The following is a 24,107-nucleotide window of genomic DNA, read 5'->3' as shown; positions in this document are numbered from 1 at the left end:
TTCAAAAATGGCAACATGCACTGGGAAACTGGATTCTTCACAGGGCCGAGGGAATCTCAGGAGATGTCAGGAGACTGGATGCGAATAAGCAAAGGCCTGGATGGGAAAACCGCACCGTCTCAGCAGATGCCTGGAGCCGCCCCTCCTCACTGCTGCTGCAGTGCCCTTTACACCTGGCCCTCAGACACAAACACGGGGAACCAAGAGGCGGACGAGTGTTCGATCTAAATTGAACCTGAAATGCCCGAGTTCCCCTATAAGTGACTAGATTAAGAGCGGAGGGTTGAGACAGAAATTACTTTTAGTTGTGGGAAAATACTTAGTTGCATTTTTGCACCCCTGAGTCTGTGGTCTATAAAAAAAATTGGACACATTACACAAGACACGCTTTCGTATACGTACTTCTGCACTGATATACACAGACCACCGACATTCTCACACATGACAAACATCTATCCAGTGTGTGCTGGTAAATGTTTAACAGTCAGCTTTCTGGGAAACAAAAATAACAACAATGTGATTGGTACCAGTTGCTGATTTCTATGGTATAAATACTCACACCGTGGTAAGTTAGAGCTACCAGTACCATACCACTGAACAGAAGTTAGAAAGATGTGCACAATTAGCTCTCTGTGAGCTAGTGCAGGCCAGCTCCAGCACAACCTGCAAAGTTACACTTGTACATCTGTGCATCTGCTCAAAGGTGCCTAGATATGCAGGTTGCTTAGGTTCCTTTAAGAATTGAAATGCTGGTACTTCCCTGGTGGCTCAGTGGTTGGGAATCCGCCTCCCAATGCAGGGGACACGGGTTTGAGCCCCAGTCCGGGAGGATCCCACCTGCCACGGAGCAACTAAGCCCGTGCGCCACAATTACTGAGCCTGCGTGCCACAACTACTGAAGCCAGCGCACCTAGAGCCTGTGCTCTGCTACAAGAGAAACCACAGCACTGAGAAGTCGGAGCACCACAACGGAGAGTAGCCAAGTGGCCCCCGCTCGCAGCGACCAGAGAGAGCCCGCGAACAGCAACCAAGACCCAATGTGGCCCAAAATAAATAAATTTATAAAAAAAAGAATTGAAATGCTAATTCTAATTCTGTACATACACTAGTACAAAAGTGCATAAAGATATTATCTCAGGGTCCTCCCTGGCGATCCAGTTGTAAGACTCCACGCTTCCACTGCAGGGGCACGGGTTCCATCCCTGGTTGGGGAACTAAGATCCCACATGCCTCCAGGGGTGGCCAAAAAAAAAGATATTATCTCAAATCATGCACTTGTAGACACGTGTAGTCACTTAGAAACATATACAAAGACGAGTTCAAATATATAAATAAATGTACACACATCTACATATAGCTGACACAGCCAAAACATGCGTATAAACACATACATAAACACCCACATGCCCAGTAAGAGGGAGAAAACCAACAGGATTTTCTGGGGTAGCTGCCTTGGCCCAAAGCCCCCCTTTCAGAACCACTTCAGATCAAGGCAGAGGAGACTTGAAGGGCAGACTGTGTATAGCCAGGTATCCACACCTGCTTCTGTGTGCACCCCGCCCCTTCTGGATTGTTCCTGGGGGACCTGCAGGTCTGGAAGAGCTCTTGCCTTACATCAACCAGCCTCAGAGTCCCACCTCCACCCTTAGCAAGGCAGCCCCTCACCTCTCTCTCTTTCTCTGTAAGAAAGCCAACTCCAGCCTCTGTCCCTGCCCTCATCCTAGATCAACAGAGGACGAGGTCAGTATGATCCGCACCCCAACTTCAATCCCTTCCCGTGACCTCTGCCCTGTCCCTTATCACTTCCTTGTTCATCTCTTGCCTGGGCCATTGCCCCAGCCTTCTAAGTGTCTCCCTGCTCTAGGCTCTTCCCTCCCAGTTGTCCTGCTACAAGGAACCTGCCAGATTAATTATCCTAAAGTGCAGTGCTGAGGTCACACATGTACTGGCAATCTCCCAATGCAGGACAGATTAGGGCTAGATCCCTCTGAGGCCCCCTGACCACTTGTCCAGCTCCCACTTCCCCAATTCGCAGTTTCATTTCTATTTTCTCCAAACGTCTTTCTCTTCCCCAGTCTGTTTTGCAAATTGGCTCTGCCGTAGAGTCTGCTTGCTTCCTTCTTTAGTTCACAGTAGCATTGACTAGCTCTCATGTTTGTGGTACAGTGCTTTATAGTTTATAAGTACTCTCAAAACCATTCATGGACCTCCTATCTTGTGCCTGATAGTGAGGTTAGCCCTGGAAATACAGTGCTGAATAAAAACAGACGTGGTTGTGCTTTCATGAACCAAGTCAACACAACCTGTTGAGGATCTTGGGTCACCAAATCCTCTGTCCCAAAATCGTTAAGTGGATTTGGGAGGGGAGATATTTTTCCCTCCTGTCCCTCTTACCTGACCCCTCCATCCCCCAGGAAATAGAGCCTCTCTGGAGTCGTGGGGACACACTAGAGAAGACAGAAAATGAAACTGTGGCTTGCAGATACTTAGGGGACTTTACCAACCTCGTGAGCTTCACAGGAGCAGCTGTCAGGATGCTGCAAGTCCAGTACAAAGGGGCATTAAACTTTTACAAGCTATACAGTGGTGAACACTTGTCTGCCTTGCAACATCTTTATTTCCTTCCCATTACGGGAACTACCCACACACATTTTAAGCAACATCTCTTATTTGTGTGAGCCTAGGCTAATAACTTTGATTTCAGAGTTTCCTCACTTGTAATATGTGGTTAGAAATCTGATATTTTCATGGGGTTGTTAGAATGATCAAATGAGATAAATGTACCTAAAAGAGCTTTATATAGAACTTTAATGTACAACACAAATGTACAGTCATTTATTCAATGCAGTTTTCTTCTTTAAATCAATCATAGTTCATAAACAGGTACTCAATGACCGAAATATTCTGGCCCAGATGTCTAGGAGACAGGATATAAAATAGCACAGTGCAATAGAAATGTGTGAGCCACATGTATAATTTTAAAATTTCTAGTAACTATATTAAAAAAGATAAAACAGACTGGCAAAATTGATTTTAATAATATATCATTTTAACCCACTATCTCCAAAATAATATCATTTCAACATGTAACTTGTGTAAAAGTTATTGGAGATATTTTACATTCTGTCTTGGTACGAAATCTTTGCCATCCTGTATTTTACACTCACAGTGCATCTCATTTTGGACCAGCCACATTTCAAGTGCTTGATAGTCACATGTGGCTACTGTGTTGGATAGCAGACACTGATTAGCAATGCCAATAAAAATCAGTTAAGATCTATGTAGTACTTTACAGTTTTCAAAACTCTTTTGATGGTTAAATCCCGTGTTAGCCTGAGTAGGTGGTTGTTTATCATCTCCATTTTGTAGAGGAGAAGCAGCAGCAATGATGTGTGATTCACCCAAGGTCATCCACTAGTAAATGGTGAAAATGCTTATCTTCACACCTTTCTCTTTTACTTCCTTTTCTAACAAGAAATACAAAGGGAAACTTTAATATTATCGTACACATAGATCCCAAGACTCATTGCACTAGTGCATGGAAAGGTACAGTCTTTTCAAAATCCACCTACATCTCCTTTCCTTCAAAAATCCTCCCTGTTTCGGGACTTCCCTGGTGGCGCAGTGGATGGGACTCCACGCTCCCAGTGCAGGGGGCCCAGGTTCGATCCCTGGTCAGGGAACTAGATCCCACATGCTGCTGCGGCTGAGAGTTAACATGCCACAACTAAGGAGCCTGCGAGCCACAGTTAGGGAGCCCACTTGCCTCAACTAAGGAGCCGGCGAGCTGCAACTAAGGAGTCCACCTGCCGCAACTAAGGAGTCCACCTGCCGCAACTAAGACCCAGTGCAACCTAATAAATAAATAAATATTTTTTTAAAAAATCCTGCCAGTTTAATTTCACCAGAATCTATTACTTCCATTATTCTAAAAATATGTGTTTGTTGGATTAAGCACCTTCCAGGTCTGATGTGCTATGGATGTAAATGATATAAGTGGGCATTAAAAAAAAAATCCTACTCCTCTCTCCAATATTCCCTATGATGCAGTGCTTTACTTTTGAATTATTCTTGGGGCTTAAACTGAAGTGTTTCAGTGTCCCAAATATGTAAGAACTGAAAAGACTCCTCTCTTCTAGTTTAAAAAGTACATATACACCAAATGTTCACACCAAAGCATAACCAGACCCAGCTGGCTATCAGGGAAAGAGGATCCTAGTGCAGGGTTTCTCTTTAAGAAGATGGGAGTCCCATCCACTGCGCCACCAGGGAAGTCCCCAAACTGGCAGTTTTGAAGGAAAGGAGATAGAGGTGGATTTTGAAAAGACTGTACCTTTCCATGCACTAGTGCAATAAGCCTTGGGATCTATGTGTACGACAATATTAAAGTTTCCCTTTGTATTTCTTGTTAGAAAAGGAAGTAAAAGAGAAAGGTGTGAAGATAAGCATTTTCACCATTTACTAGTGGATGACCTCGGGTGAATTACACATAATTGCTGCTGCTTCTCCTCTACAAAATGGAGATGATAAACAGCCACCTACTCAGGCTAACACAGGATTTAACCATCAAAAGAGTTTTGAGAACCATAAAGTACTACATAGATCTTAACTAATTTTTATTGGGCAGGTAGATGGGGGTGGGGAGTGGGGACAGGCCAGCTTGAGAATGGCCCTGCTAAGGACCCCTCCCTAGACTGATGTTCCAGAAGAGACACCAAGGGCAGCTGACTGTCCTTCCAGCACGAGTTGCTGCCCTTTACGGGCCCAGAACCGTCTAGAGGAGCCCGCAGAGGCACGCAGGAGCCCCAGCTTGACTCCCAGACCTGGCATCTTTCCCCTTTGTCCTCCCTTTCCCTGTCACGACGCGGTGTAAGGAAGGAGAGTGCAGTGGTGGCTGGAGGGCAACAAAAGGCTTGTAAAACCTGTCAACAAAAAAGTAATCAGTTGATCTAAGAAAGAAATGGAAAGTTTTATTCCAGCCAAATTTGAGGATTATAACCCAAGAAGAGCATCTCAGAAAGCTCTCAGCACTGTTCCACCTGTTAGAAGTCAAAGCACAGTAATAACAAGTTTTTTGAGAAAGATGGCTGTACATTAAATGATGTATTATTGACAGTTTACATAATCCAGATCTAAGTGCCACGTGACCGCTTATCAAGAAGGACTGTTATCTTTAAGGAGTTGTCTTACCGATGTTAGGAGAACGTTGCTCTTTATGATTAAGCTGGTAATTCTGCCGATGGAGGTTTTGTTAGGGGAACCACTGACCGAAACCCACACTGGCCAGGCTCCAAAGTAACCATTTGCACAAGTAGTTTTATGGCAGGAGGTCCTGGTAAGGAACATGGAACTAACAAGTCACCACCAAACCAAAGAATTTGGTAAAGGTCAAAAAGAGACTCCAGTCCATATTGTCCTACCAACCTTCCAGAATCCTCCTCACTGGAATCCATCTTGGATGAGCGATGCGTGCACCACCACGAAGGACCCTGAGTCAGAATGATGGGCCAGAGACAACCTGGAAACCAATTCCATCACCATAAAACCCGAGACCACAAGCCACGTGGCAGAGAAGTCCTCCTGGGTTCCCTGGGTTCTCCACCTGGGTGCCCCTTCCCAATAAAGTCTCTTGCCTTGTCAGTACGTGTGTCTCCTCGAACAATTCATTTCTGAGCGTTAGACAAGAGCCCACTCTCCGGCCCCGGAAGGGGTCCCCTTCCTGCAAGAGTTTGGGGCGGCTTGGTCGATCCATAATGCAGATACACAATGCACGATAGGGGGGAGAGAGGAAGCCAAAGGGGAGATAAAACTTTCATGTTTAAATTTTTGTCTTGCCATAAAATATGAATTTTATTTCACAAACTGTATCTGCTAGTTCGCCTGGCAGTCTACAGCCCCCAAATACCCTCTACAAAGAACCCAACTTTCTTTGGAAAGTAGTGAAAGCTGTACTCTTTCATCTCTAGGCTTGCAAGGACAGCCTGGGGAGCTTTCTCCTTTCCCAGCCTGCTTCTGGTTACTCCTGGTTACACATATTCACACAAGTCCAGTGTAAAGTCTTAGTGGGTGCTCGTGTGCCCACGGTGTGACTCTGCCATCGCCAGGAAGGTGTTGGGTTGAACAGTGCACTTTTTTAGGACTCCCAGTGGTCCCCTGGCTTCGTGCAGCTCCCCGACCCCACACCCCAGTGGGGGTCTGGCCAGGTGTACCTCACTGTCCTGTTTCACCCAGTCTACGTGGCTCCCACGCATTGCGCACGCGCAAGGCGGAGCTGCCAGCAACTTCCGGGCACTGAGGAGAGAGCAGGGCAACGGGTCTAGGGGGTCCGGCCCAAACACCCCTTCCTGGCTCCTCCGCTTGGGATCCCGTATCCATCTCCAGAAGCAGGACTCAGGAGGCGGGGAGGCGATCTGCAGGAGCCGCTGAGGACCGCACTCACCCAGCCCCGTGCCATAGCCAGACCAGCAGCCCTGAGGCTTGGGGCGGGCCACGGTGCCACGCCCCGCGCACGCGCACTGGGAGTCGGCTGGACCGCACGGACGTTCACGTGACGCGGGGCGGTGCCCAGCGGGCTGGAGGTCCGGGATCGCCGACAGGAGGGAAGCAAACGGCGGGATCCGCGGTGGCGGTAGCAGCAGCATGGCCGCGCTCTATGGGGGTGTAGAGGGGTGAGTGCGGTCCGGAGGAGGGAGTCCGGAAGGGGCGGCCTGGGCCACTCTCTGGCCCGAGGGCGGGGCGGAAGGCCGTGGCCCGGTCGGCAGGCTGGTGACCTCCCACCTCAGTCAGGGTCCGGCCACTTTGGGCTTTTGGGCTGCGGGGTCTTGTGGAGGAGGAGTGTGTGCCCGCGCGACGGTGCCCTTGCGCGCGCGGTCGTGTGCTTTGTAGGCACTGTGTGCCACAGCCACACCCCGGGGCAGGTCCTTTGTGTTTAGCGGCGGAACCACAGCCCTTTCTCCCACGAAAGACCCACTCCACAGTGCTCCGCTGGAGAAGCTTCTTTTTTCCATTCCCGCTCCGGAGAGAGTTTTGCAGAACAGGTGTCGGGTGTGAAGTTGCTGGACTGGGGGTCGGGAGCGGGGGTGTGGTGGAATCCCGGACAGTGATCTTTGCCGGAAGGTATCTGGGACCTAAGCTGGGGGAGGCTGAAACCCCTCCATTCTTGGCACTCCAGGCTACTCACTCTAGATCCAACCCTCTGTTATTCTTGCTTATTTCCTGTTCGGAAGCTTGTCTGCAGGACTTTTTGTAATAGCTCTTCCCCTCGGTGTGACTATGGGCAAGAGTTTTGCCCTGTCTGGGCTTCAGTTACCACGTGTGTGAAGTGATAAGAGGGATGAACCGAATGATCGCTAAGTCCCCTGCATGTGGGTGTGGGTCCCCTGGGTGTGTCAAATCAGGGCACAGTAGAGGGTCTGAGCCAGGGCACTTACTTTTGAATCTGACATTGCATTACTTCAGTGGCAGTCACATTTCACTGCTGACTCATGGACCCCAAAGTCTTTTTTTTCACATGCATTGTTATGATTGATCTCCCCTGCCCTGTATTTATTGCACTGTTTTTTTTAGAAAAAAAACTACAGAAATTTGCGTTCATCCCTGTTATATTCATGTGTAACATATGACCCATTTTTCCAGTTTGTCAAGAGGTTATTTGGGACGATAATCTGCCGCCTCATGCATTAACTACCCCTTGAAACTTCTTCTCATCTTTGAGTTTGATCAGCAGGTCTTCAGTGTCCTTTTGTGATATTCCTAAAAGTACTGATCAGTAAAGAAACATACATCGCACCACCACAGACCTCCCTCCAAACTACCATTTCTCCCAGTAATAAGCATTTGACCCTTTAGTTGCTTAAGCAGGTATTAACTCTTCCTGTCATCTGGCCAGCATTTCTCACAAGGGTGTCTTGAAAATCTTGGCAGCTGGAGCTGCTAAAGGCAGCCTTTAGCTATTGTGAGAGAAGCAGAGAGACGTGCCATTCTTTTTAGTCACGTTTACTGAGTGTTACCTGTGCCTGGAATGAGGGTAAATAAATGATCCAGAGCTTGACCCAGTGGAGCTTGTAGTCTAGTGAGAGGCAGACAGGAAAACAGCTTAACGCACTTCTAGTACAGAGGAGTCCATGGGGGCACTGACATGGCTGAACTAATGGAGTTGTAGTGGTGGGCCACACATCGGAGGTTTCAAGGACGAGGTGATATATGAGTAGGGTCTTGCAGGATCAGTAGGATACACCCAAGGGAAGCTGAGCGGGAACTATGTTTTGGAAGTCCAAGAGCCCAGCAAACACCCAGCCACAGAGGAGGGTTTGGGAATGGTGATTGGGCTTGCTGAAGCTGTCCCCCTCACTCTGGGCTCTGCCTATGACAAGGACTGCACAAGTTTAGCTGTATCTGCAGGTTTTTCTGAGCAAGACTGAGTGCCCCCTTGTGTTCTGTAGGGGAGGCACACGATCCAAGGTCCTTTTACTCTCAGAGGATGGGCAGGTCCTGGCAGAAGCGGATGGACTCAGCACAAACCACTGGGTAAAGGCCACACTGAGGGGACCAGTGGGCTTGACTGTGGCTTTATTCTCTGTAACTCCTGTTAAGGTGGGGGCTGGGGGCTCACTTGGCAGCCTGTAGGGGCGACAGAGGTCATGCAGGCCTTTGTAACTCCTCCTTCCCTTGACTGGGGCCAGCTGATCGGGACAGACAAGTGTGTGGAGAGGATCAACGAGATGGTGAACAGGGCCAAACGGAAAGCAGGGGTGGATCCTCTTGTTCCTCTACGAAGCCTGGTGAGTCTGGGTAGAGTTTGGGAATTAGGTCACAGCAACACTGAGACAGCGAGTTTGAACTAGATGAGTCCGATGACTGCAAAGGGAAAGGCCTTGAGGGCTTAGTCTCTGGTCTAGAAACTCACCTGATCACATCCACTCTTGTGGCTGCGTTGTCACCTACAAGCCACAAGGATGGGAAGGGCACAGGGCTTTGGAGAGCCATGAGACCTCGGTTTGAATCCCAGCTTTGTCACTCAGCATCTGTGCTGTGTGACCCTAAGCAGGTTACTTACCTGCTCGAAGCCTCAGTTTCCTCGTTTGGAAAATACGGGAAACAGTAGCTACCTCAGAGTGGCTGGGATGGTAAAATGGCATGATACATCCCAAAGTGGTTTGCACAGAGCCTGACCCATAAGGTCTGATTAAATGTTACCTGTTATTCCTGGCTCAGCTTTCTCCCGAGTTGCTGTAGCTCCGGCTACTTCCTGGACGTATCTTCAGGGAGATGTGCTGCAGGCACAGCCAAATCCCACGCATTCTGAACCAAGCTTACCTCTCCTCGACTTGCTCCTCTGCCTGATTTTTTCTGTTAAGGGCACTGTTGTCCTCCCCAGCTCCTGACCTGGCATTGTTGAATCCTTCGTCTTGGCAGGGCTCAGTCCAGGTTCTTCTTGCAGCCGCAGCCTTCGATGAGGCACTGTGTGTGGCAGAGGGAGGACTGGGGCTGCATGAACAGGGTATGCCCAGCGGTAGCAAGCAGGGAGCAGATGTAGGAGGGGAGGGGGTCGAGAAAGGAGCTGGGTCTGGGGCGCTGCTTGCTCGTTCACCTCCCGCGTGGCCTAGGGCCTATCCCTGAGCGGTGGGGATCAGGAGGACGCGGTGAGGATCCTGATGGAGGAGCTGAGGGACCGATTTCCCTACCTGAGCGAAAGCTACTTAATCACCACTGACGCCGCCGGCTCCATCGCCACAGCTACGCCGGATGGTGAGGAGGTGGAGGGCGGGGTGAGGTTGAGAACCGGTTTTCCTGGGGAAGCCCCTTAGATTTAGCTGGCAGAAGTTGACTAGTAAATACCTGGGAGGCAGCCTTCATCACAGCCCCTGCTCCCTTCATTAGCTGAGGTTTGCCAGAGCAGGCACTGGACAGAAGGAGGGGGGGCAGGAAGGGTGTCTTGATGGGAAGCAAGAAAGGAGTCCAACATGAGACTCCGTTGCAGAGGAGGGAGCCCCTGGGCAGTGCAGCGACGAAGCAGGCTGGAGAAAGCAGCAAGTGCTGAAAAGACAATGGGAGGAACTCTGTGACGGGAGTATAAAAAGTGATGGTATCGTGAGATTGGCATTTGAATCTCAGCTCCTGTTTTGCCAGCTATACCATCTTGGAGAAGTTATGGAACGCTCTGAGTTTCAATTTCCTTATCTATAAAATGGGGGTAATTGTATTCATAAGGTGGTTTAGGGTACTGAATGAGTATCACTGTGTGAATAGGGTCTGACACAATCCCTGGTACATGGTAGGGACTCAGTAAAGCAGGTAGTCACTTGAAGGCTGGCTGGGCAAGGAGACCCAGACTCGTGTGCCTCTCTGTTCCCTAGAGAAGGGTACTATGTGATTGGAGTTTCTCTGAGACCCAGGCCCTCCACCTTCAGGCAGGAAACTAGCTGGGCTCGGTTTTCTCTACAAAACTGGGTGGTGATCCCTTTGCTTGGGGCTGGTTTCTGTCCTTTCTTTCCTCAGTCAGAAGCTGTGTGCTCTGTGCAGGGCCTCGGCCACACTGAGCCTCCTGTGCCCTTTCCCCAGGTGGGATCGTGCTCATCTCTGGGACAGGTTCCAACTGCAGGCTCATCAACCCCGATGGCTCTGAGAGCGGCTGCGGTGGCTGGGGCCACATGATGGGAGATGAGGGCTCAGGTGAGCTCACGCCGACTGGGCCTGGCTCAGGGTCCTGGACCGTTCACTTCCTGCAGCTCCCCATCTTCCTCTCCCCTCCCCTCAGCCTGCTGACCCCCTGGGGCTCTCTGGGGAGAGCGCCTGAATCTGAGTCCAAGATAATGACTAAGAGATCTAGAGATGCAAATGCTGGACTACTGGCTGGCCGTGCTCTTCAGCAGTGATTTGCACCCAGGACTCAGATTCATGCCTCAGCATAATAGCCTTTGCCTACCTGTGTTGACTTTTGGAGTCCTTAGGAGGGAATTGACACTGTGAAGGTTAAGGCCATAGATGTCAGGAAATGCCGTACCAGTCTGCTAGTGGGAAGGGGGTCTAGAAGCTCCTCCCACCATCACCTCTTCATAGGTAGCAGGTGGACATTTTCATAAGGGCCCTTAGGGTCCAGCTCCTGGCAGTGACTCTCGTGGTTTGGGTGGCAGCTGACTGACCTGGTCTTTACGTGGGGATGGGAGCTGATGTGACACAGCTTCGCCTGTTCAGTCTTCCCCCTCCAGCTTTCCCTTACGTGGGTCAGTCAGATACGGTTTAATTAGAGGACCCCAGGCTGGGAATTGGGGCACCTAATTCTCTGTAATACTCAACCCTGTCTAGGTGTGAGTTTCCTTCCCTGTGAACTCGGGGAGATTGCCCCATCTTCTTAGCCCTTTCTGCTCTCTGCAGCCTACTGGATTGCACACCAGGCAGTGAAAATAGTGTTTGACTCCATCGACAACCTAGAGGCGGCTCCTCATGACATTGGCTATGTCAAACAGGCCATGTTCAACTATTTCCAGGTACTCCCCCTGCCCCTGGTAAACATGCACACCTGGGATAGGGCAGCGGGAGACCGAGCAGGAGTGAATTCAGGAGAGGGACTGGGTGGGCCCAGGGAAGTCGGGGGGAATTGTTTGTCAGAGCTGGAGGATGGAGAAGTCGTCTGTGAGGACCGGATTCAGAATGAGGTGGGCACGCATTCCCCGCGTGAGGAGAGGGTAGGCTGCGGACAGGCTGGACTTCATCCTTGGGCAGCTGGACTCTGCGGCGAGTTGAAGGCAGATGCCATTTGGGCTGAAGTGAGAGGTGCAGGGTGAGATCAGGAGACAGTGCACACAGACACAGGGACAGCAGGTGAAGTCTGAACAGGTATGTTGGCCAGTGAGCTGCCTCTGGCTGTATGGGGCAGGGAGGAGAGCCTGTTAAAGAGGGGCAGGGAGAGTTCTTGGGAGGGTACAGCTTCCCACCCAGGGAGGGCATCAGGGATGGACTGCCCTCCTTATCTGGGCTGTGCTCATTTGTAGTGGGTTAGGAAACAGCAGCCTTTAGCTGCACCAGAGGTGGAGGCTGAGAGAGGAGAAGGCAAGTAAGTTTATTTGAGAGACATCTCTCTGGCTGAGGGCCACTTAGGCGAGCTGACTCAGCAGATTGGTTCTGAACACCACTAATATGTCTACTACTCCCTCTCTTATTGTTTAGTCATTAAGACATTAGAAAGATTAAATGACAGAGTATGTATGACATGCTTAATACGTTGCCACAGATGCTCAAATTCTAGCCCCCCACCCCCTCTTCCATTTTAGTAACGTATTCTAGGGAATCTCTGGTTCTTGGGACCTTCAGAGGCGTTACAGGTGTGTAAGGTAGTTGAGGTAGAAGATGGACTTTATGTGGTGAAATAAGTGTGGGAGAAACAAATCAATTTTGACTTCTCAGAGCCTTTGATCTGCATTGTGACTCTTAAGGGAGAGGTGCAATGAGCAGTAGTGGTTAGGTTCCTTCGACCAAAGAAATCTTTTCAAGAGCACCTCAAGGAACTGCAGAAGACTCTTTGGTGAGCGCAGGTCTCTGCTCTGTGTTGCGTCCAGGCTAACCTCTGAAGAGCAGTAGAGCCATGCTGGGGAAAACAAATAACTTTTCTCAAATGAGAAATCTCAAATCCTTGTACTCTAGAGCTTAAGCAAATATTATTCCAGCTTTTCAAACAGTAGAGACATCAGGAAGGCCAACTGGGTGGGCAGACTGGGAATTTTCCTTTGCTTCTGATGACTATCTTGTGCCTTTTCTCTGTCTCTCAGGTGCCAGATCGGCTAGGAATCCTCACCCACCTGTATAGGGACTTTGATAAATGCAGGTTTGCTGGGTTTTGCCGGAAAGTTGCAGAAGGTACTGGAGATGGGGTAGGGTTTTATCTGACTTTGTTCTGCAAAGACCTCCCTAATTGGAGGGTGGAGCAGGGTTCAGATGGGGATTGGAAGCCAATTTCCCTTTGACCAAGTGCCGTCAGTTTTCTGCCACCGTGGGCCTTGGTACTGGTGATCACTGAGGTGGAGACAGAAGGACACGCAGGTTGTACTGCCAGTCGTTTTATATTACCTGTTTCTCTTCGTGACAGCTGTCACGGCTTGTGCAGGCTGTATGTCTATTTCTGAGAAATTTATGAAGCAGTTATCCTTTGGGCAGATCTATAACTTTCTTTTTTAACGAGTGATACCCAGAGGCCTAGGGAATCACGGAGCGGTTAGGCGTATTTGGTTGGGTATCAGGAGGAGCTGAACCATAGGGCTGGTTTGCACGTTGCTCTTGCTCCAGTGTGCGGTCCATGCTCCCTTAATTTGGATTCCTGAAGCCTCAGGGCATTGTAGGGCCCTCTTAGCTCCTGCTGGTCTGAGGCCCTTTCAGAGCAGAGCTAGGAAGGGGCTGGGCTGACTAACAGCAGACTGTTGGAGGCGGGTGGGCAGCCCCGAGAGGAGTACCAGCCAGCTGTTCAAGTAGGGTCCTGGGTCCCCAGAGCAGAGAGACCTTCGGGGACAGACTGAATAACTCAGTGTACGTTGGAGTACAGACCAGGTGCCAGTGTTTTCCCCAGTGGGGCTGCCCTTCTTGAGTGCCTGGAGTGAGCCACCTCTGTCCAGGACACCCTTCCTAGGGTGAAAGTAGCTGGTGGGGGCCGGTGGGTGAGGACGAGAGGCAGCTCTGGAGGCTGGCTTCCCCACACGCCGTGAGGTGAGCATCTGTTCCAGATTGAGACCTCTGCTAGCCATCGTACTCGCACTGCATTGTTGCTGCCCTGCGACAGAGAGAGAAAGAGAGTCACTGAGGACCGGAGCCTCCCTGGGTATTCACCCACTCCATTCCTTCCTCCCTACCCCAGGTGCTCAGCAGGGAGATCCCCTTTCCCGTTACATCTTCAGGAAGGCTGGGGAGATGCTGGGCAGACACGTTGTGGCAGTGTTGCCTGAGATTGACCCGGTGAGTTGAAGGGGGGAAATGGAGGCTGGGGAGCTGCTGGGCCAGACTCTGCCCTTTCCCATTAGAATGAGACTGTCCCACCAAACTGTGTAAACTGGATACGATTTTAAAGGAACTTAGGGTATGAGAAAAATTCTGCAGGAAGTCTATAACACAAAGAAGTTCTTTGGGTCAGTGCCCTCCCTCATCCGTGTTTATATATAGCAGATTGGCTTACTGTGGTGTATGTGCTGTCCCCTTTCTTTCAGTCCTGCTTCTGTCCATTTCCCTCCCTTCTCTTTTCTTCCTCTGTGTTGCTGCTTAACTCTTTTTTCCCTTCCGTTCTCTACCTTGCCTTTATGAATCTCTTTTTCTCCCTTTTTTTTCTTTTGAGTCCACCTTCTGGTTCTCAGCTAGAGGGAGAGTGACTGAGGTAGGTTGGGCTAGTCTTAAGAAACGTCCCCCTCTGGCACTGGAGGGGCTTGGTTGCCCCTAGTATCCATTTCTGCTCTCCTCCAGGTCTTGTTCCAAGGGGAGATTGGCCTCCCCATCCTGTGTGTGGGCTCTGTGTGGAAGAGCTGGGAGCTGCTGAAGGAAGGTGAGTATAGGGTGGGGGGCAGGTTGAGACAGGCAAGGGCAAGAGATGGGGCTGGAAAGGGGGTGGTCTGGGGAGGACTTGGGACCTGGGCCCTGAGGCCTGGACAGGCCACTGATGTCTCAGACCAAGACCCTCATCCTTCACTCTTCCAGGGAGCCCTTTTACAATGTCCCATCCAGCTTCCTTGAACTCTTAGAAAGACATTCTCTTCCAGAGGATTTATTAAATAGGCACCACCTTTTAAAAATTAAAGACAAATCTGACTTGAAATTGAAGCTTCTGACCAGCATGTGGTGACATGCCAGTCACCATAATCCTAGCTAGAAGGAAAGAAATGTGCCTTTTGCAACCTTGCAGCTTGTTTCAGGTGGCTGTGTGGTTTCCATTAGATACTCTGAAGTAGCTCCAGGATCCCTGATGCTACCTAGGAACCCCTGGGAGGCATCGGGGCCTGGGGGCCTCGGGCTCCAGTGCCCCACAGCCGTTGCTGGACTCACGCACCCCGGTGCAACCATCTGTTAGGGATTTGGCATGTGGGACCTCCACAGGATGCCTCAGGGCCTGGGCCTCTTCTTTCCCTCCCTCTGTCCCCACCTTCTCCCTGGTCTCTCATCTGCATCCTCTACGTTCTTTCCTCCAGGTTTCCTTTTGGCGCTGACCCAGGGCAGAGAGATCCAGGCTCAGAACTCCTTCTCCAGCTTCACCCTGTTGAAGCTACAGCACTCCTCTGCCCTGGGCGGGGCCAGCCTAGGGGCCAGGCACATCGGGCACCTCCTCCCCATGGACTACAGCGTCAATGCCATTGCCTTCTACTCCTACACCTTCTCCTAGGGGGCTGGCCCTGGTTCCACCCCCTCCAAGCCCAGTGGACATTGGGTGCTGGAAGGCAGGAGGCTTTTTCTCCTTTTCCTTTTCTTTTTTTTGAAAAAGAAACATATAGAAGAAAATAAACGCACTTTACCCACTCCCCAGTTGGATTGTGTTATCAAGCACGTTTGCTGTGTACATCCTCAGCTCACCTGCCAGCAGGTATCCCAGAGGGCTCAGAGATGATTTTAGCCCAGGGTTTAAAGCCCCACCCCCAGATGCTTGGCCTGTGGTCTGCAATCTGCTCGCCACACGGTTAGGCAGATAACCTGTGTGCTGCCCCTGCCCACCACGTTAGATACTTATGCCATGTGGCTGCCAGTTAACCTGTGATCTCAGTTTTCTCCAGTCAAAGGCAAGGGACAAGATTGCTGCCTGACTATTTTTAGTGGAACTAAGTGTTGTCCATGGAGAACATCACCAGCAATAACCTTAGCTATATCACACCCTCTCTTGATAGTCCCAGTAGGATTTAGGGGACAGGGGACAATTCTAATCTGGGAGAATTTTTACCTCACTGGATTTGGTACTTACAGGTGAACAGCACATTTTGCAGTTTTTCTGCATGAATGAGCTCTTAAGAAGTTGTGCAGATGGCTGATATCCAAGAAGGCCAACTAGGCACAACTAGGCAGCCTACGTGTTCCTGGTGACTGCTGGCCTGGCTCTGGTTACAGGATGACACTGTTGTGTGGCAGCGGGAATGATGAACATCAGTGAGGAGCAGACATGATTTCCTGTCCTCTGGATACTGCAGGTTGATTGGTCAAGACAAGCCCAGAGCTTCCTGTTCTGCCCGTGCTGCTTGGCGAAGACCGAAGCCACAGTCTCGATCCACAGTGGCTGCCTCTCCAGGTGTCTGGAGCGTAAGCTGTTAGAGGCATGGGTCATGTCCTAAACGTCAGTTCTCAAACTGCTGTGCATCAGTTATTCACGAGCTTGTTTTAAACTCAGGTTTCTATTTTTTCCCCCTTCCATAAGGTGTCTGATTCATTAGGTCAAGGATGAAATGAGATGGGGAATTTTCATTTCTACCAAATACCTTGGGTAATTTCTGCTGCAGAGGTCCAGGATCTGCACTTGAGGGAGCTCTACCCAATAATTTTGGAGCTCTGATTAGGCTCTCAACGGGGTCGTGAATACTTGTTTCCCAAGTCAGATGACACTTATTTCACTGTCTAGAACACAACGGTAGCGGCTCTTGTCCCATCAGCTCTAGCTCAACACAACAATAACTCAAGACAAGTCCCTTCTGAAGGGACAGCCAGCCCTCTTCACATCTAGGTATGGCCCAGACCACTGGGGTCAGCTCTCAGCAAGTCACCAGTACATCATCAGCTAAAAAGCTTGCAAGGAGTCAGGGACACAGCAGAGTGCCTTTGCTCCATCTCAGTCCTAATAACGCTTACTGATGAGTGGTGAACTTTGGAGAAGTCTTTTCACATGATCTCAGGACCAGGATCAAGCAGTGTTTCGGATTTATAATCTAAAACTATTGGTGAAGAGTTTAAAAAGAGATATTTATGTTCTTCAGGGTACAGCCATCACTTCCTTACCATTGTCCAGGCTCTACTATTCCAGATGGACAGTGGAGGGCTTAGAGCACAGCTTGACTGACTTTCTAGTGCCAGCTCATAAGTATTCACTAAATATTAGTTGAAAAAATGAAGGCAATGTTAAACTGCACAAGGTCACTTTGTGTTCCTTTTTCCATTGGTCAAAGGAGATGTGATGGGGTAGCTTATTCTCCAGTTAGGCTCTGTTACACAGAGGTTGCAGTGCAGGTCATAAGTGATTTTTGATGAGATTCTCCCCCTTTAATTTTAAACTTATAATCTCCTTCACTAATAAGATACCAGGAGCAATTAATGGGATTCCGCAGTGCCAAGGTATTGAATATGTATGTATTCATCTCATCTGAGCTTATAACAGCCAAACAAGAGAGCTGGGAACAAGAAATGGACTTGAAGAGGCCGGCACTGCCTTAATCTACCTGTGTGATGTCATGGACAGCATGGCCTCATCTGCGCCATCCATTCAGCAAATGTTCACTGAATGTCTTCTAGCTGTGATGAGTGCTCTAAGGATTTTTAATATAAGGATTAAAAATGAGTATACCGTTACACCTTATACCAACAGAAAGTTGGTAAAAATTTATGGACTATACTGCTTACAATATCTGCACTTCTCTTTAATGTACTTAGTTTAATGAAAATTTTAAGTGAATGAATACACCATTCACGTCTGTAAGGCTGTGAATAGTTAGGCCCTGTATAGACATAACTATCTCAAAAAGCTGTAAATAGGCAAGTCAGCTCAGATTTTTTTAAACCTGATTGTAGGAAGGAGGCAAATAAAAGCACTCAAAACAACCCATTGGCTGTGGTCTGGTCCCATGATCTTTTTACTATAAAGCCCCTCGGAGAATCATTGGGAGATTCAAGCTAGGTGTAAACCGAGTAAGAGTTACCAGACTAACCTCCACAAGAGCAAGGATGATGTCTGCTTGTTAACTCCAGCAGCCCTGGTACCCAGGACAATGCTTGGTACCTAGCAGGTTCTCCAACTTGTTCAGTAGTTGAAAGGCAGATACAGAAGCCCTTTACTTGTTTTCTAGATGAGGCAGTTTTCCCCAGGAACAGGAAAATATCAGCTATCCAATTGACCTTCAAACCCAAGGATTTCCTGTTACCGCCTCTGTTCAAAGCCACACACATTATTGCCACTATCACTACCATGTATTAAGTGCCTATCATATGCCAGGCAGTATTTTGAAATTAAATTTGGTCTAATTTTCACAATAGCCCCCAGGAGGAAGGTGTCACACCTTTACGAATAAACAGGTTCAGGCCAAAGGCACAAAGTGGTGGAGGTGGGATTCACTCAGGTCTGTGACTTCCAACACAATGCTTGTACTACTTTGTAACACCATTTAGAATGGAAAATTGGGCAACTAAAACTGTGAGCCATGTTGAGACAAAATCAAACACGTACCATGCACACGCCCCCTTGTAATATGATATAATGACCCAACTGTAGGAAAAAGGGTACCACTGCCAGCAAATGCATTTTATTCTCATTTTAATGAGATTTTCAACAGCTGCCATTTGGTTTGTATAGCAAATTGTTAAAAATAACTTTTTTTCCATTTTTGATATTTTTATGAAAAGTATTTTCTTCAGTTTTAAAGCCCTGCCCCTCCCCCAAAGTATTAATAACTACCATGTGATGTGTATTTAGGGAAAAAAAAGGAACAAAAACAGCTTTTAAAACACTTGAGAAATAGGGATAAAGGTCCAAAGTCCAGGCCTGGGCCTGCTGGAGGTGGTAAGCTGCCCTGGCACGCTCGGCGCTTCACCGTCCACAACAGCAGATGCGTGGGCCGTGCACAGACCCGCTGGGATGTACCGCAAAGTCCACTCCCTTTCTCCTCCTGACCGCCTCTGCTGTCTGGCCTCTTTCCTTCCAAATCCGTCTAACAAAGGCAGCACGATCTTTAACACATGTTCCGCTTTGTAATGGAGACGACGCTATTGAGCAAGTTCAGAGATTCCTCCATTTTGTCGGGGAGGAAAAAATATTCAACACAGTATTGATGGTTTCACTTTCTTGTCCACTCAAACACATGCTCATTAACTTATTAATCTAATTATCAGATGCTTCAGAAGCCCGATGTGTAGACAGCACAGAAGTTTCATGTAAAAAGGAAGTTGCAAAATTATAAAAGTTTCTGCAGCAGGTCAGGATCCTCGTGGAGCTTCTGATGACGCAGCTGGTTCTGATAGGCCGTCCCTTTGACATGCGCAGCAGCCCCGCCAGGAGCCCTATGTTCTCAGGGTTCCATTTAGACCACAGGAGGTTGAAATCCATGTTTAAAAGACCCCCTGCTGACGAAACATATACCCATCGATGGAATATTATTTAGCAATAAAAAAGGAACAAACTACTAACACAAGTTATGTCATGGGTGAACCTCGAAAATATATGTAAATGAAAAAAGCCAGATACAAGAGACCACATTTTGTGTGATTTCATTGAGATGATGTCCAGAAAAGGCAAATTTATAGCGACAGAAAGATGGGTGATTCCCTAGAGCTAGGAACAGGTATTATCATGTAAATAGGCATGAAGGATCTTATTGAGGGGGATGAAAATGTTCTAAAACTGAGAACTGTATGGCTGTGCCACTGAGGAAAGTTACTAAAATCACTGAATTGTACACTTGAAATGGGTGAATTTTATGTTATGTAAAATATGCCTCAATAAAGTTGTTTAAAAAAAAAAGTCCCTGTCTCGCAAACCACCAGTCAAGCATTAAACATTTCTGAAGGCTCACAATCAACAGTACAGGATTATCAATTAGTGTTGAGTTACAGAGTGAAAACATTGTACTCTTTTATAGTACATAGAATGTTTCTTTACTATTTATAATATTAAAAGGTAGCCAGTAAGAAGGTAGGATTGGGGAAGAAAACTCAGCAGACCTCACAAATGAGACTCCTAGTAACAAAATCTAAAGGGGCTTTTTCTTTTAAAATAAAGATGGTGCATCTGTCCCTTTGTAGATTTCTCTTCTGTCCCCTGGGGGTAGGGTGGTGAATCACTTGGCTAACGCCCCATAGAGATCAGTGTACTCAGCTGTCCTATTTGTATGACCCCCCCCCTAAAATCTCGACTGGGGACAGCAGTGGGGGGCTGGGCAGTGAGGGCAGAGACCAAGTAACAAGCAGGAAACTTGAGTGTTTCCTTGGGTCAGCCTCCTATTCCCCTGTCCTTTGTCACTAATTGCAGATTCAAGATGGGAGAAATAAAGACAAGATTAAAAACAAATGGGGGAAAAAAAACCTTACAAAATTGTGATGAAATTCACAAGGCAGCAGAGCACTGGCTGCAGAAAAGTACTCTGCGTACTACCCAGGGACCAGGAGAACTAATGATCTCTGAGAGGGGAAACGATTCACATGGGTAACCATGGGCAGAGGTAGGAGGAGACCAAGGTTCCTGATGCTCACTAGATCCCAGTCAACCCTCCTGTTCTCTCCATCAACTTCCCAAACTAACGAGGTCTACATTTATCCCGGAGGAGAGTGGCTAGGAATACACAGTCTTTCCCAAAAGGTGCACGTCTCCAAATCTTGGTCAAATTTGTCAGGTCTCTGCCTGAACCCATACATCAGCATAACCTAACCAAGCAACATTATTAACCCGTGATGCCAGGACCCTTATTGAAGAACACTTGCCCCCTCCCATCTCAGGAGTGTAGATTCCTGGGCTCCTGATGTTTATACATGGGCTTTGCAGCAGCACCAATGCAAGAAGATTCAGTCAAGCTGTTTCCTTTGGCTACTTCTTCACACAACTTTCCCGACATATATTAATTTCTACTCTGAAGTCAGAGTGTTTGACTCACCTCCTTACTTCCCAGCATCTTCAAAATCAAGCCAGAACTTTGACATTATAGCAATCCACAATTTGAAAAATGCTGATTACCTCTAAAAACATTTTAAAGTTATAATTAGCATTGTAACCTTAATTAAAGGGACCCCAGCTGTTTTGACTTTGGAAACTAAAGGTGCTGCAAAGGTCCTTGCAATCTTTTTGGGTTTGACCTTATGTGATCCCCGAAAGTCAACTGCTGCAGTCAGAAACTGCTCCAAAGACCCAAAGGTGCAGGTGCTCAGGCCTAGGCTGTATCTATCAAGTTTTCTGCTGCAGTTCAAAGGGCAGGAGAAAATAAAAGGTATTTCTTTTGTTTTTTACCCCTTGAAGAGCAGGAGATAAAATCATTTTCATTTTGGAGTTTTAGAGTCCAATAATCACAAAATCAGTCACTAATAAACTAACACTGGGACCAGCCAGAATTGGCAATTGTTGAAAATACATGTTCTGTTTCTATACTTAAACTTCTAGTTGCCAATTAAAAAAACTTAGAGTAGTGGCTTAAGTTCAATATCAAAATCATCACTTGTAATACCAGCCTCATCCTTAAAAGGTAAAGGTGTCTAGTTTGGCTTGCACCCAGAACCTCTCCTACGAGGAAAAGTCTGAGATAGAGGTTCCCAGCCTTTCCCCAGTGAAGATCCAGTAAGACCCACACGCATTTCCTGTTAAGGAGTTGGCAAACTCTGACTATAGCTGGGCCTGTGGTCTGGGTGACAATTGTGCTCCCACCTCACAACATAAAACAGATGGAGAAAAAGGTCACGCTGCAAGAGGAACCGCTGGAAGCATAAACCTACACGTTAAGAAGGGGGTCACACTGCTAACTGCTTCCTGATCTTGAGTCAGCGCACTGTCTGAGTGGGACTGGAATGGCCAGCCCTCAGGTTCCACTGCTTGGCTGGAAGGAAGCTTTCTTAGTCCTGACCAAATATGCCTTGTGCAACCACGCTGACATCCTAGATGAAACCCCACAGCAGATGGGAAAACAAGCCCTTTGAACTACACCTAATACCTTAGCCTATCCTGGTGTCAGAAGGGCAAGCCTGCTTCAGGATGAAGAAACGGCTCGATCTGGATCCCTGTAGGACTTCCCAGACCAGGAGCCACACAAGAATCCATGGTGCTCTTTGTGATGGAGACACCACGGTCTAGACAATGGCTCTTTCTGCAATCCCAACACATTTCCAGCAGCCTTCAGAATTCTGAGCTTGGACAAGTTAATGCAGATTGAAGGAGGAAAAGCGGCCTGGAAGAAGGAGACCTCTATTTCCACACTTCCTAGGTCCTGTCCTTATTAGAGGCAACAATTCCAGCTGAAAGCTGAAGCTGGAATTGAGACATTTCTTTATTCGTAGCCCTGCCTGAAAACGAGTTAAGAGTTCCATTCTCCCGAGGTAGAGACTTTGGGAATTCATGAGCACATCTGACAATACGAGCTCCCTAAACTACTCTCCTATGACATGTGACCTAACAAGGAAGGGCATTTTTCAAATGATGCCATCCTAAAGACTCAAACAAGGAAAAGATGTGGGTTCATATTTTCAATCTGACATAAACCTGTGGCTGTTCAAAAAAGTCAACAAGGGACCTCATAAGAAAAAGGAGAAATTCTTAAATTTTCCAAACCCTAGTCCGTTCCTTCCAACCTCTGTCCCACATCCACATACTGAATTTACACAGACTTTATTTCAAGTTACATGATGTTTTCCTGACAGGCCTATCACACAAGACAGTGGCAGTCATACAGAAGCCACTGTCCTCCTCAGGCCCCTGCAAGTCCTTGCCCGTCCTGGGAGAACGGCCAGGACTGGACATGCTCTCTTTTAGACCTGACTCTCCCACCGACTTCTCTAGCACACAAAGGCAGCTCCTGGGCCAAGTTTAGTTCCTTATGAGTATCAACGACAACAAAAACCCCTGTGACTTGTGGGCAGGAAAGGAACACACCCAGAAAGTCCAACCTAGAAAACTCAAAAACCTGGGTATGGGGGAACAGCAAAATTTTATAACTGCCGCAACTGTCCTGGTGGGTCACACAGTCACAGGGTCAAACAGGACTCGCTCTCCTAGGCTTTTTTGGAGTTCTTCTGCATAATTCTGTAAGGTGGGAAGAAGCATCCAAACTGTGAACTGAGCTTCTTGCTAGTGTCCTGAAAAATACATTGACTTGTGAAAGTGCACAAACCTTTCTAAGGAAAGTAAGGTACCAGGTGGACCAAGTCCTCATGGGGCTGGAAAAAAACTGTCAAAATAAATTTAAGACATAACTAAGAGGATTCAAGGATGACTTCTCCAGGCTGACGCTGATGGCCAGCACCGCATGCCTCTCGTACACCTTTGGTAACATTACCTTTTCTCAAAAACAGAGTAGGGTTGGGGTGGAGGGGAGACAGGGGACTAGACACCATGAGACGAAATGGCAAATCCACTCTAGTGCTCTTTTACCTTGTAAATTTTGAGTCTGATGGTAGCTGTAAACAGAGGCTTAAGAGTAGGCCAACAGTAACTGAACGGCTCAGGTGACAATCACCATCCCAGTCCTCTCCTGCTTTACAACTTTCATCAACCAGATGGCTGATGAAAGTTGCTCCTGTTGGTTTCCAGTACTTTAAGCCTGTGTTTCCTTGAATGGGGTTCAGGCAGGGAGACATGGGCTCAGCAGGCCACTGGTAAGCCCAGCTCATCACAGGAAACTCCCAGGGATCACGGAGCTGTGCCTTCTGGTTTACAATACCTGCTTCTTCCACTCATCCCTCTTCCCATCCAGCTTAACAGACTGAGTAAGTAGTGCTCCAGGTGTTCACTGCCCTTGGTAAGTATACAGCAGAGCGGGAAGGGCATTCTTAAACACCCAGATTTTCTTGGTCAGCTTATTTTGTTTAAACACATACAGCAGAACATTCCTGATGGGGGGGGCGGGAATTGCAATTTCCCTAAATCAAAAAGCTAATAATAATAGGAAATTGCTCCAAATGAAAGTCAGTAGAACAAAAGAGAAATACTCAGAGGCTTGTAGAGAAAGACTGAGCACATTAGTGACTCCAATCACAGTGTCGAGTTAAACCACTGTCCCCTTTCCCCGCTGTGCACCCCTTGCCCGTCCCGCCCCCCTCTTCAGCTCCGCCTTTTTGTGCAGCGTCGTCCCCAGATGTGGGGACGTCCAAGTTCTCCTCAAAGCTTTCTGTCAGCTCAGTACTTCACTCCTGGAATAAATTCCTTGGCATCCGGGTTCAGGTTACTTTTGCTCTGAAATAAGAACCAAGAGATAATAAATGCCAAGGCA

At 48.1% G+C, this 24,107-nt stretch overlaps 2 protein-coding genes across 4 annotated transcripts in view; one reads left to right on the top strand and one right to left on the bottom strand.

Moving 5' to 3' along the window:
- Positions 1-5,930: 5,930 nt before the first annotated feature.
- Positions 5,931-15,482, top strand: NAGK (N-acetylglucosamine kinase). Of its 2 annotated transcripts, XM_004313389.4 has the most exons (10): positions 5,931-6,668; positions 8,442-8,526; positions 8,682-8,780; positions 9,606-9,747; positions 10,561-10,671; positions 11,374-11,486; positions 12,765-12,852; positions 13,841-13,938; positions 14,437-14,515; positions 15,156-15,482. In XM_004313389.4, the coding sequence occupies exons 1-10, from the start codon at positions 6,640-6,642 to the stop codon at positions 15,344-15,346; spliced, it is 1,035 nt and encodes a 344-aa protein (XP_004313437.1). In that variant the 5' UTR covers positions 5,931-6,639; the 3' UTR covers positions 15,347-15,482. The 2 variants fall into 2 exon arrangements, with proteins under 2 accessions (XP_004313437.1, XP_019798233.1); XM_019942674.3 differs by lacking the exon at positions 8,442-8,526 and having other exon boundaries at positions 5,932-6,668.
- A 2,824-nt stretch (positions 15,483-18,306) lies between these two features.
- Positions 18,307-24,107, bottom strand: part of PAIP2B (poly(A) binding protein interacting protein 2B) — a 45,091-nt gene continuing 39,290 nt past the window's right edge. For both annotated transcript variants that reach the window (XM_033838336.2, XM_033838337.2), the window contains exon 4: positions 18,307-24,070. In XM_033838336.2, the coding sequence (XP_033694227.1) occupies positions 24,014-24,070 (57 nt within the window). In that variant the 3' untranslated portion in view covers positions 18,307-24,013. The remainder of the gene's footprint in view (positions 24,071-24,107) is intronic.

Source organism: Tursiops truncatus, chromosome 14, assembly GCF_011762595.2.
Source record: "Tursiops truncatus isolate mTurTru1 chromosome 14, mTurTru1.mat.Y, whole genome shotgun sequence".
NCBI lineage: Eukaryota > Metazoa > Chordata > Mammalia > Artiodactyla > Delphinidae > Tursiops > Tursiops truncatus.
Note: the sequence above shows the minus strand (reverse complement) of the source record. Positions and strands in the feature narration are given on the sequence as shown.

Coding starts and splice junctions, on each gene's coding strand:
- NAGK (XM_004313389.4), top strand. CDS start 6,640: ATGGCCGCGCTCTATGGGGGTGTAGAGGG. Junction 6,669..8,441: donor CTCTATGGGGGTGTAGAGGG/GTGAGTGCGGTC, acceptor TGTGTTCTGTAG/GGGAGGCACACGATCCAAGG. Junction 11,487..12,764: donor CCATGTTCAACTATTTCCAG/GTACTCCCCCTG, acceptor TCTGTCTCTCAG/GTGCCAGATCGGCTAGGAAT.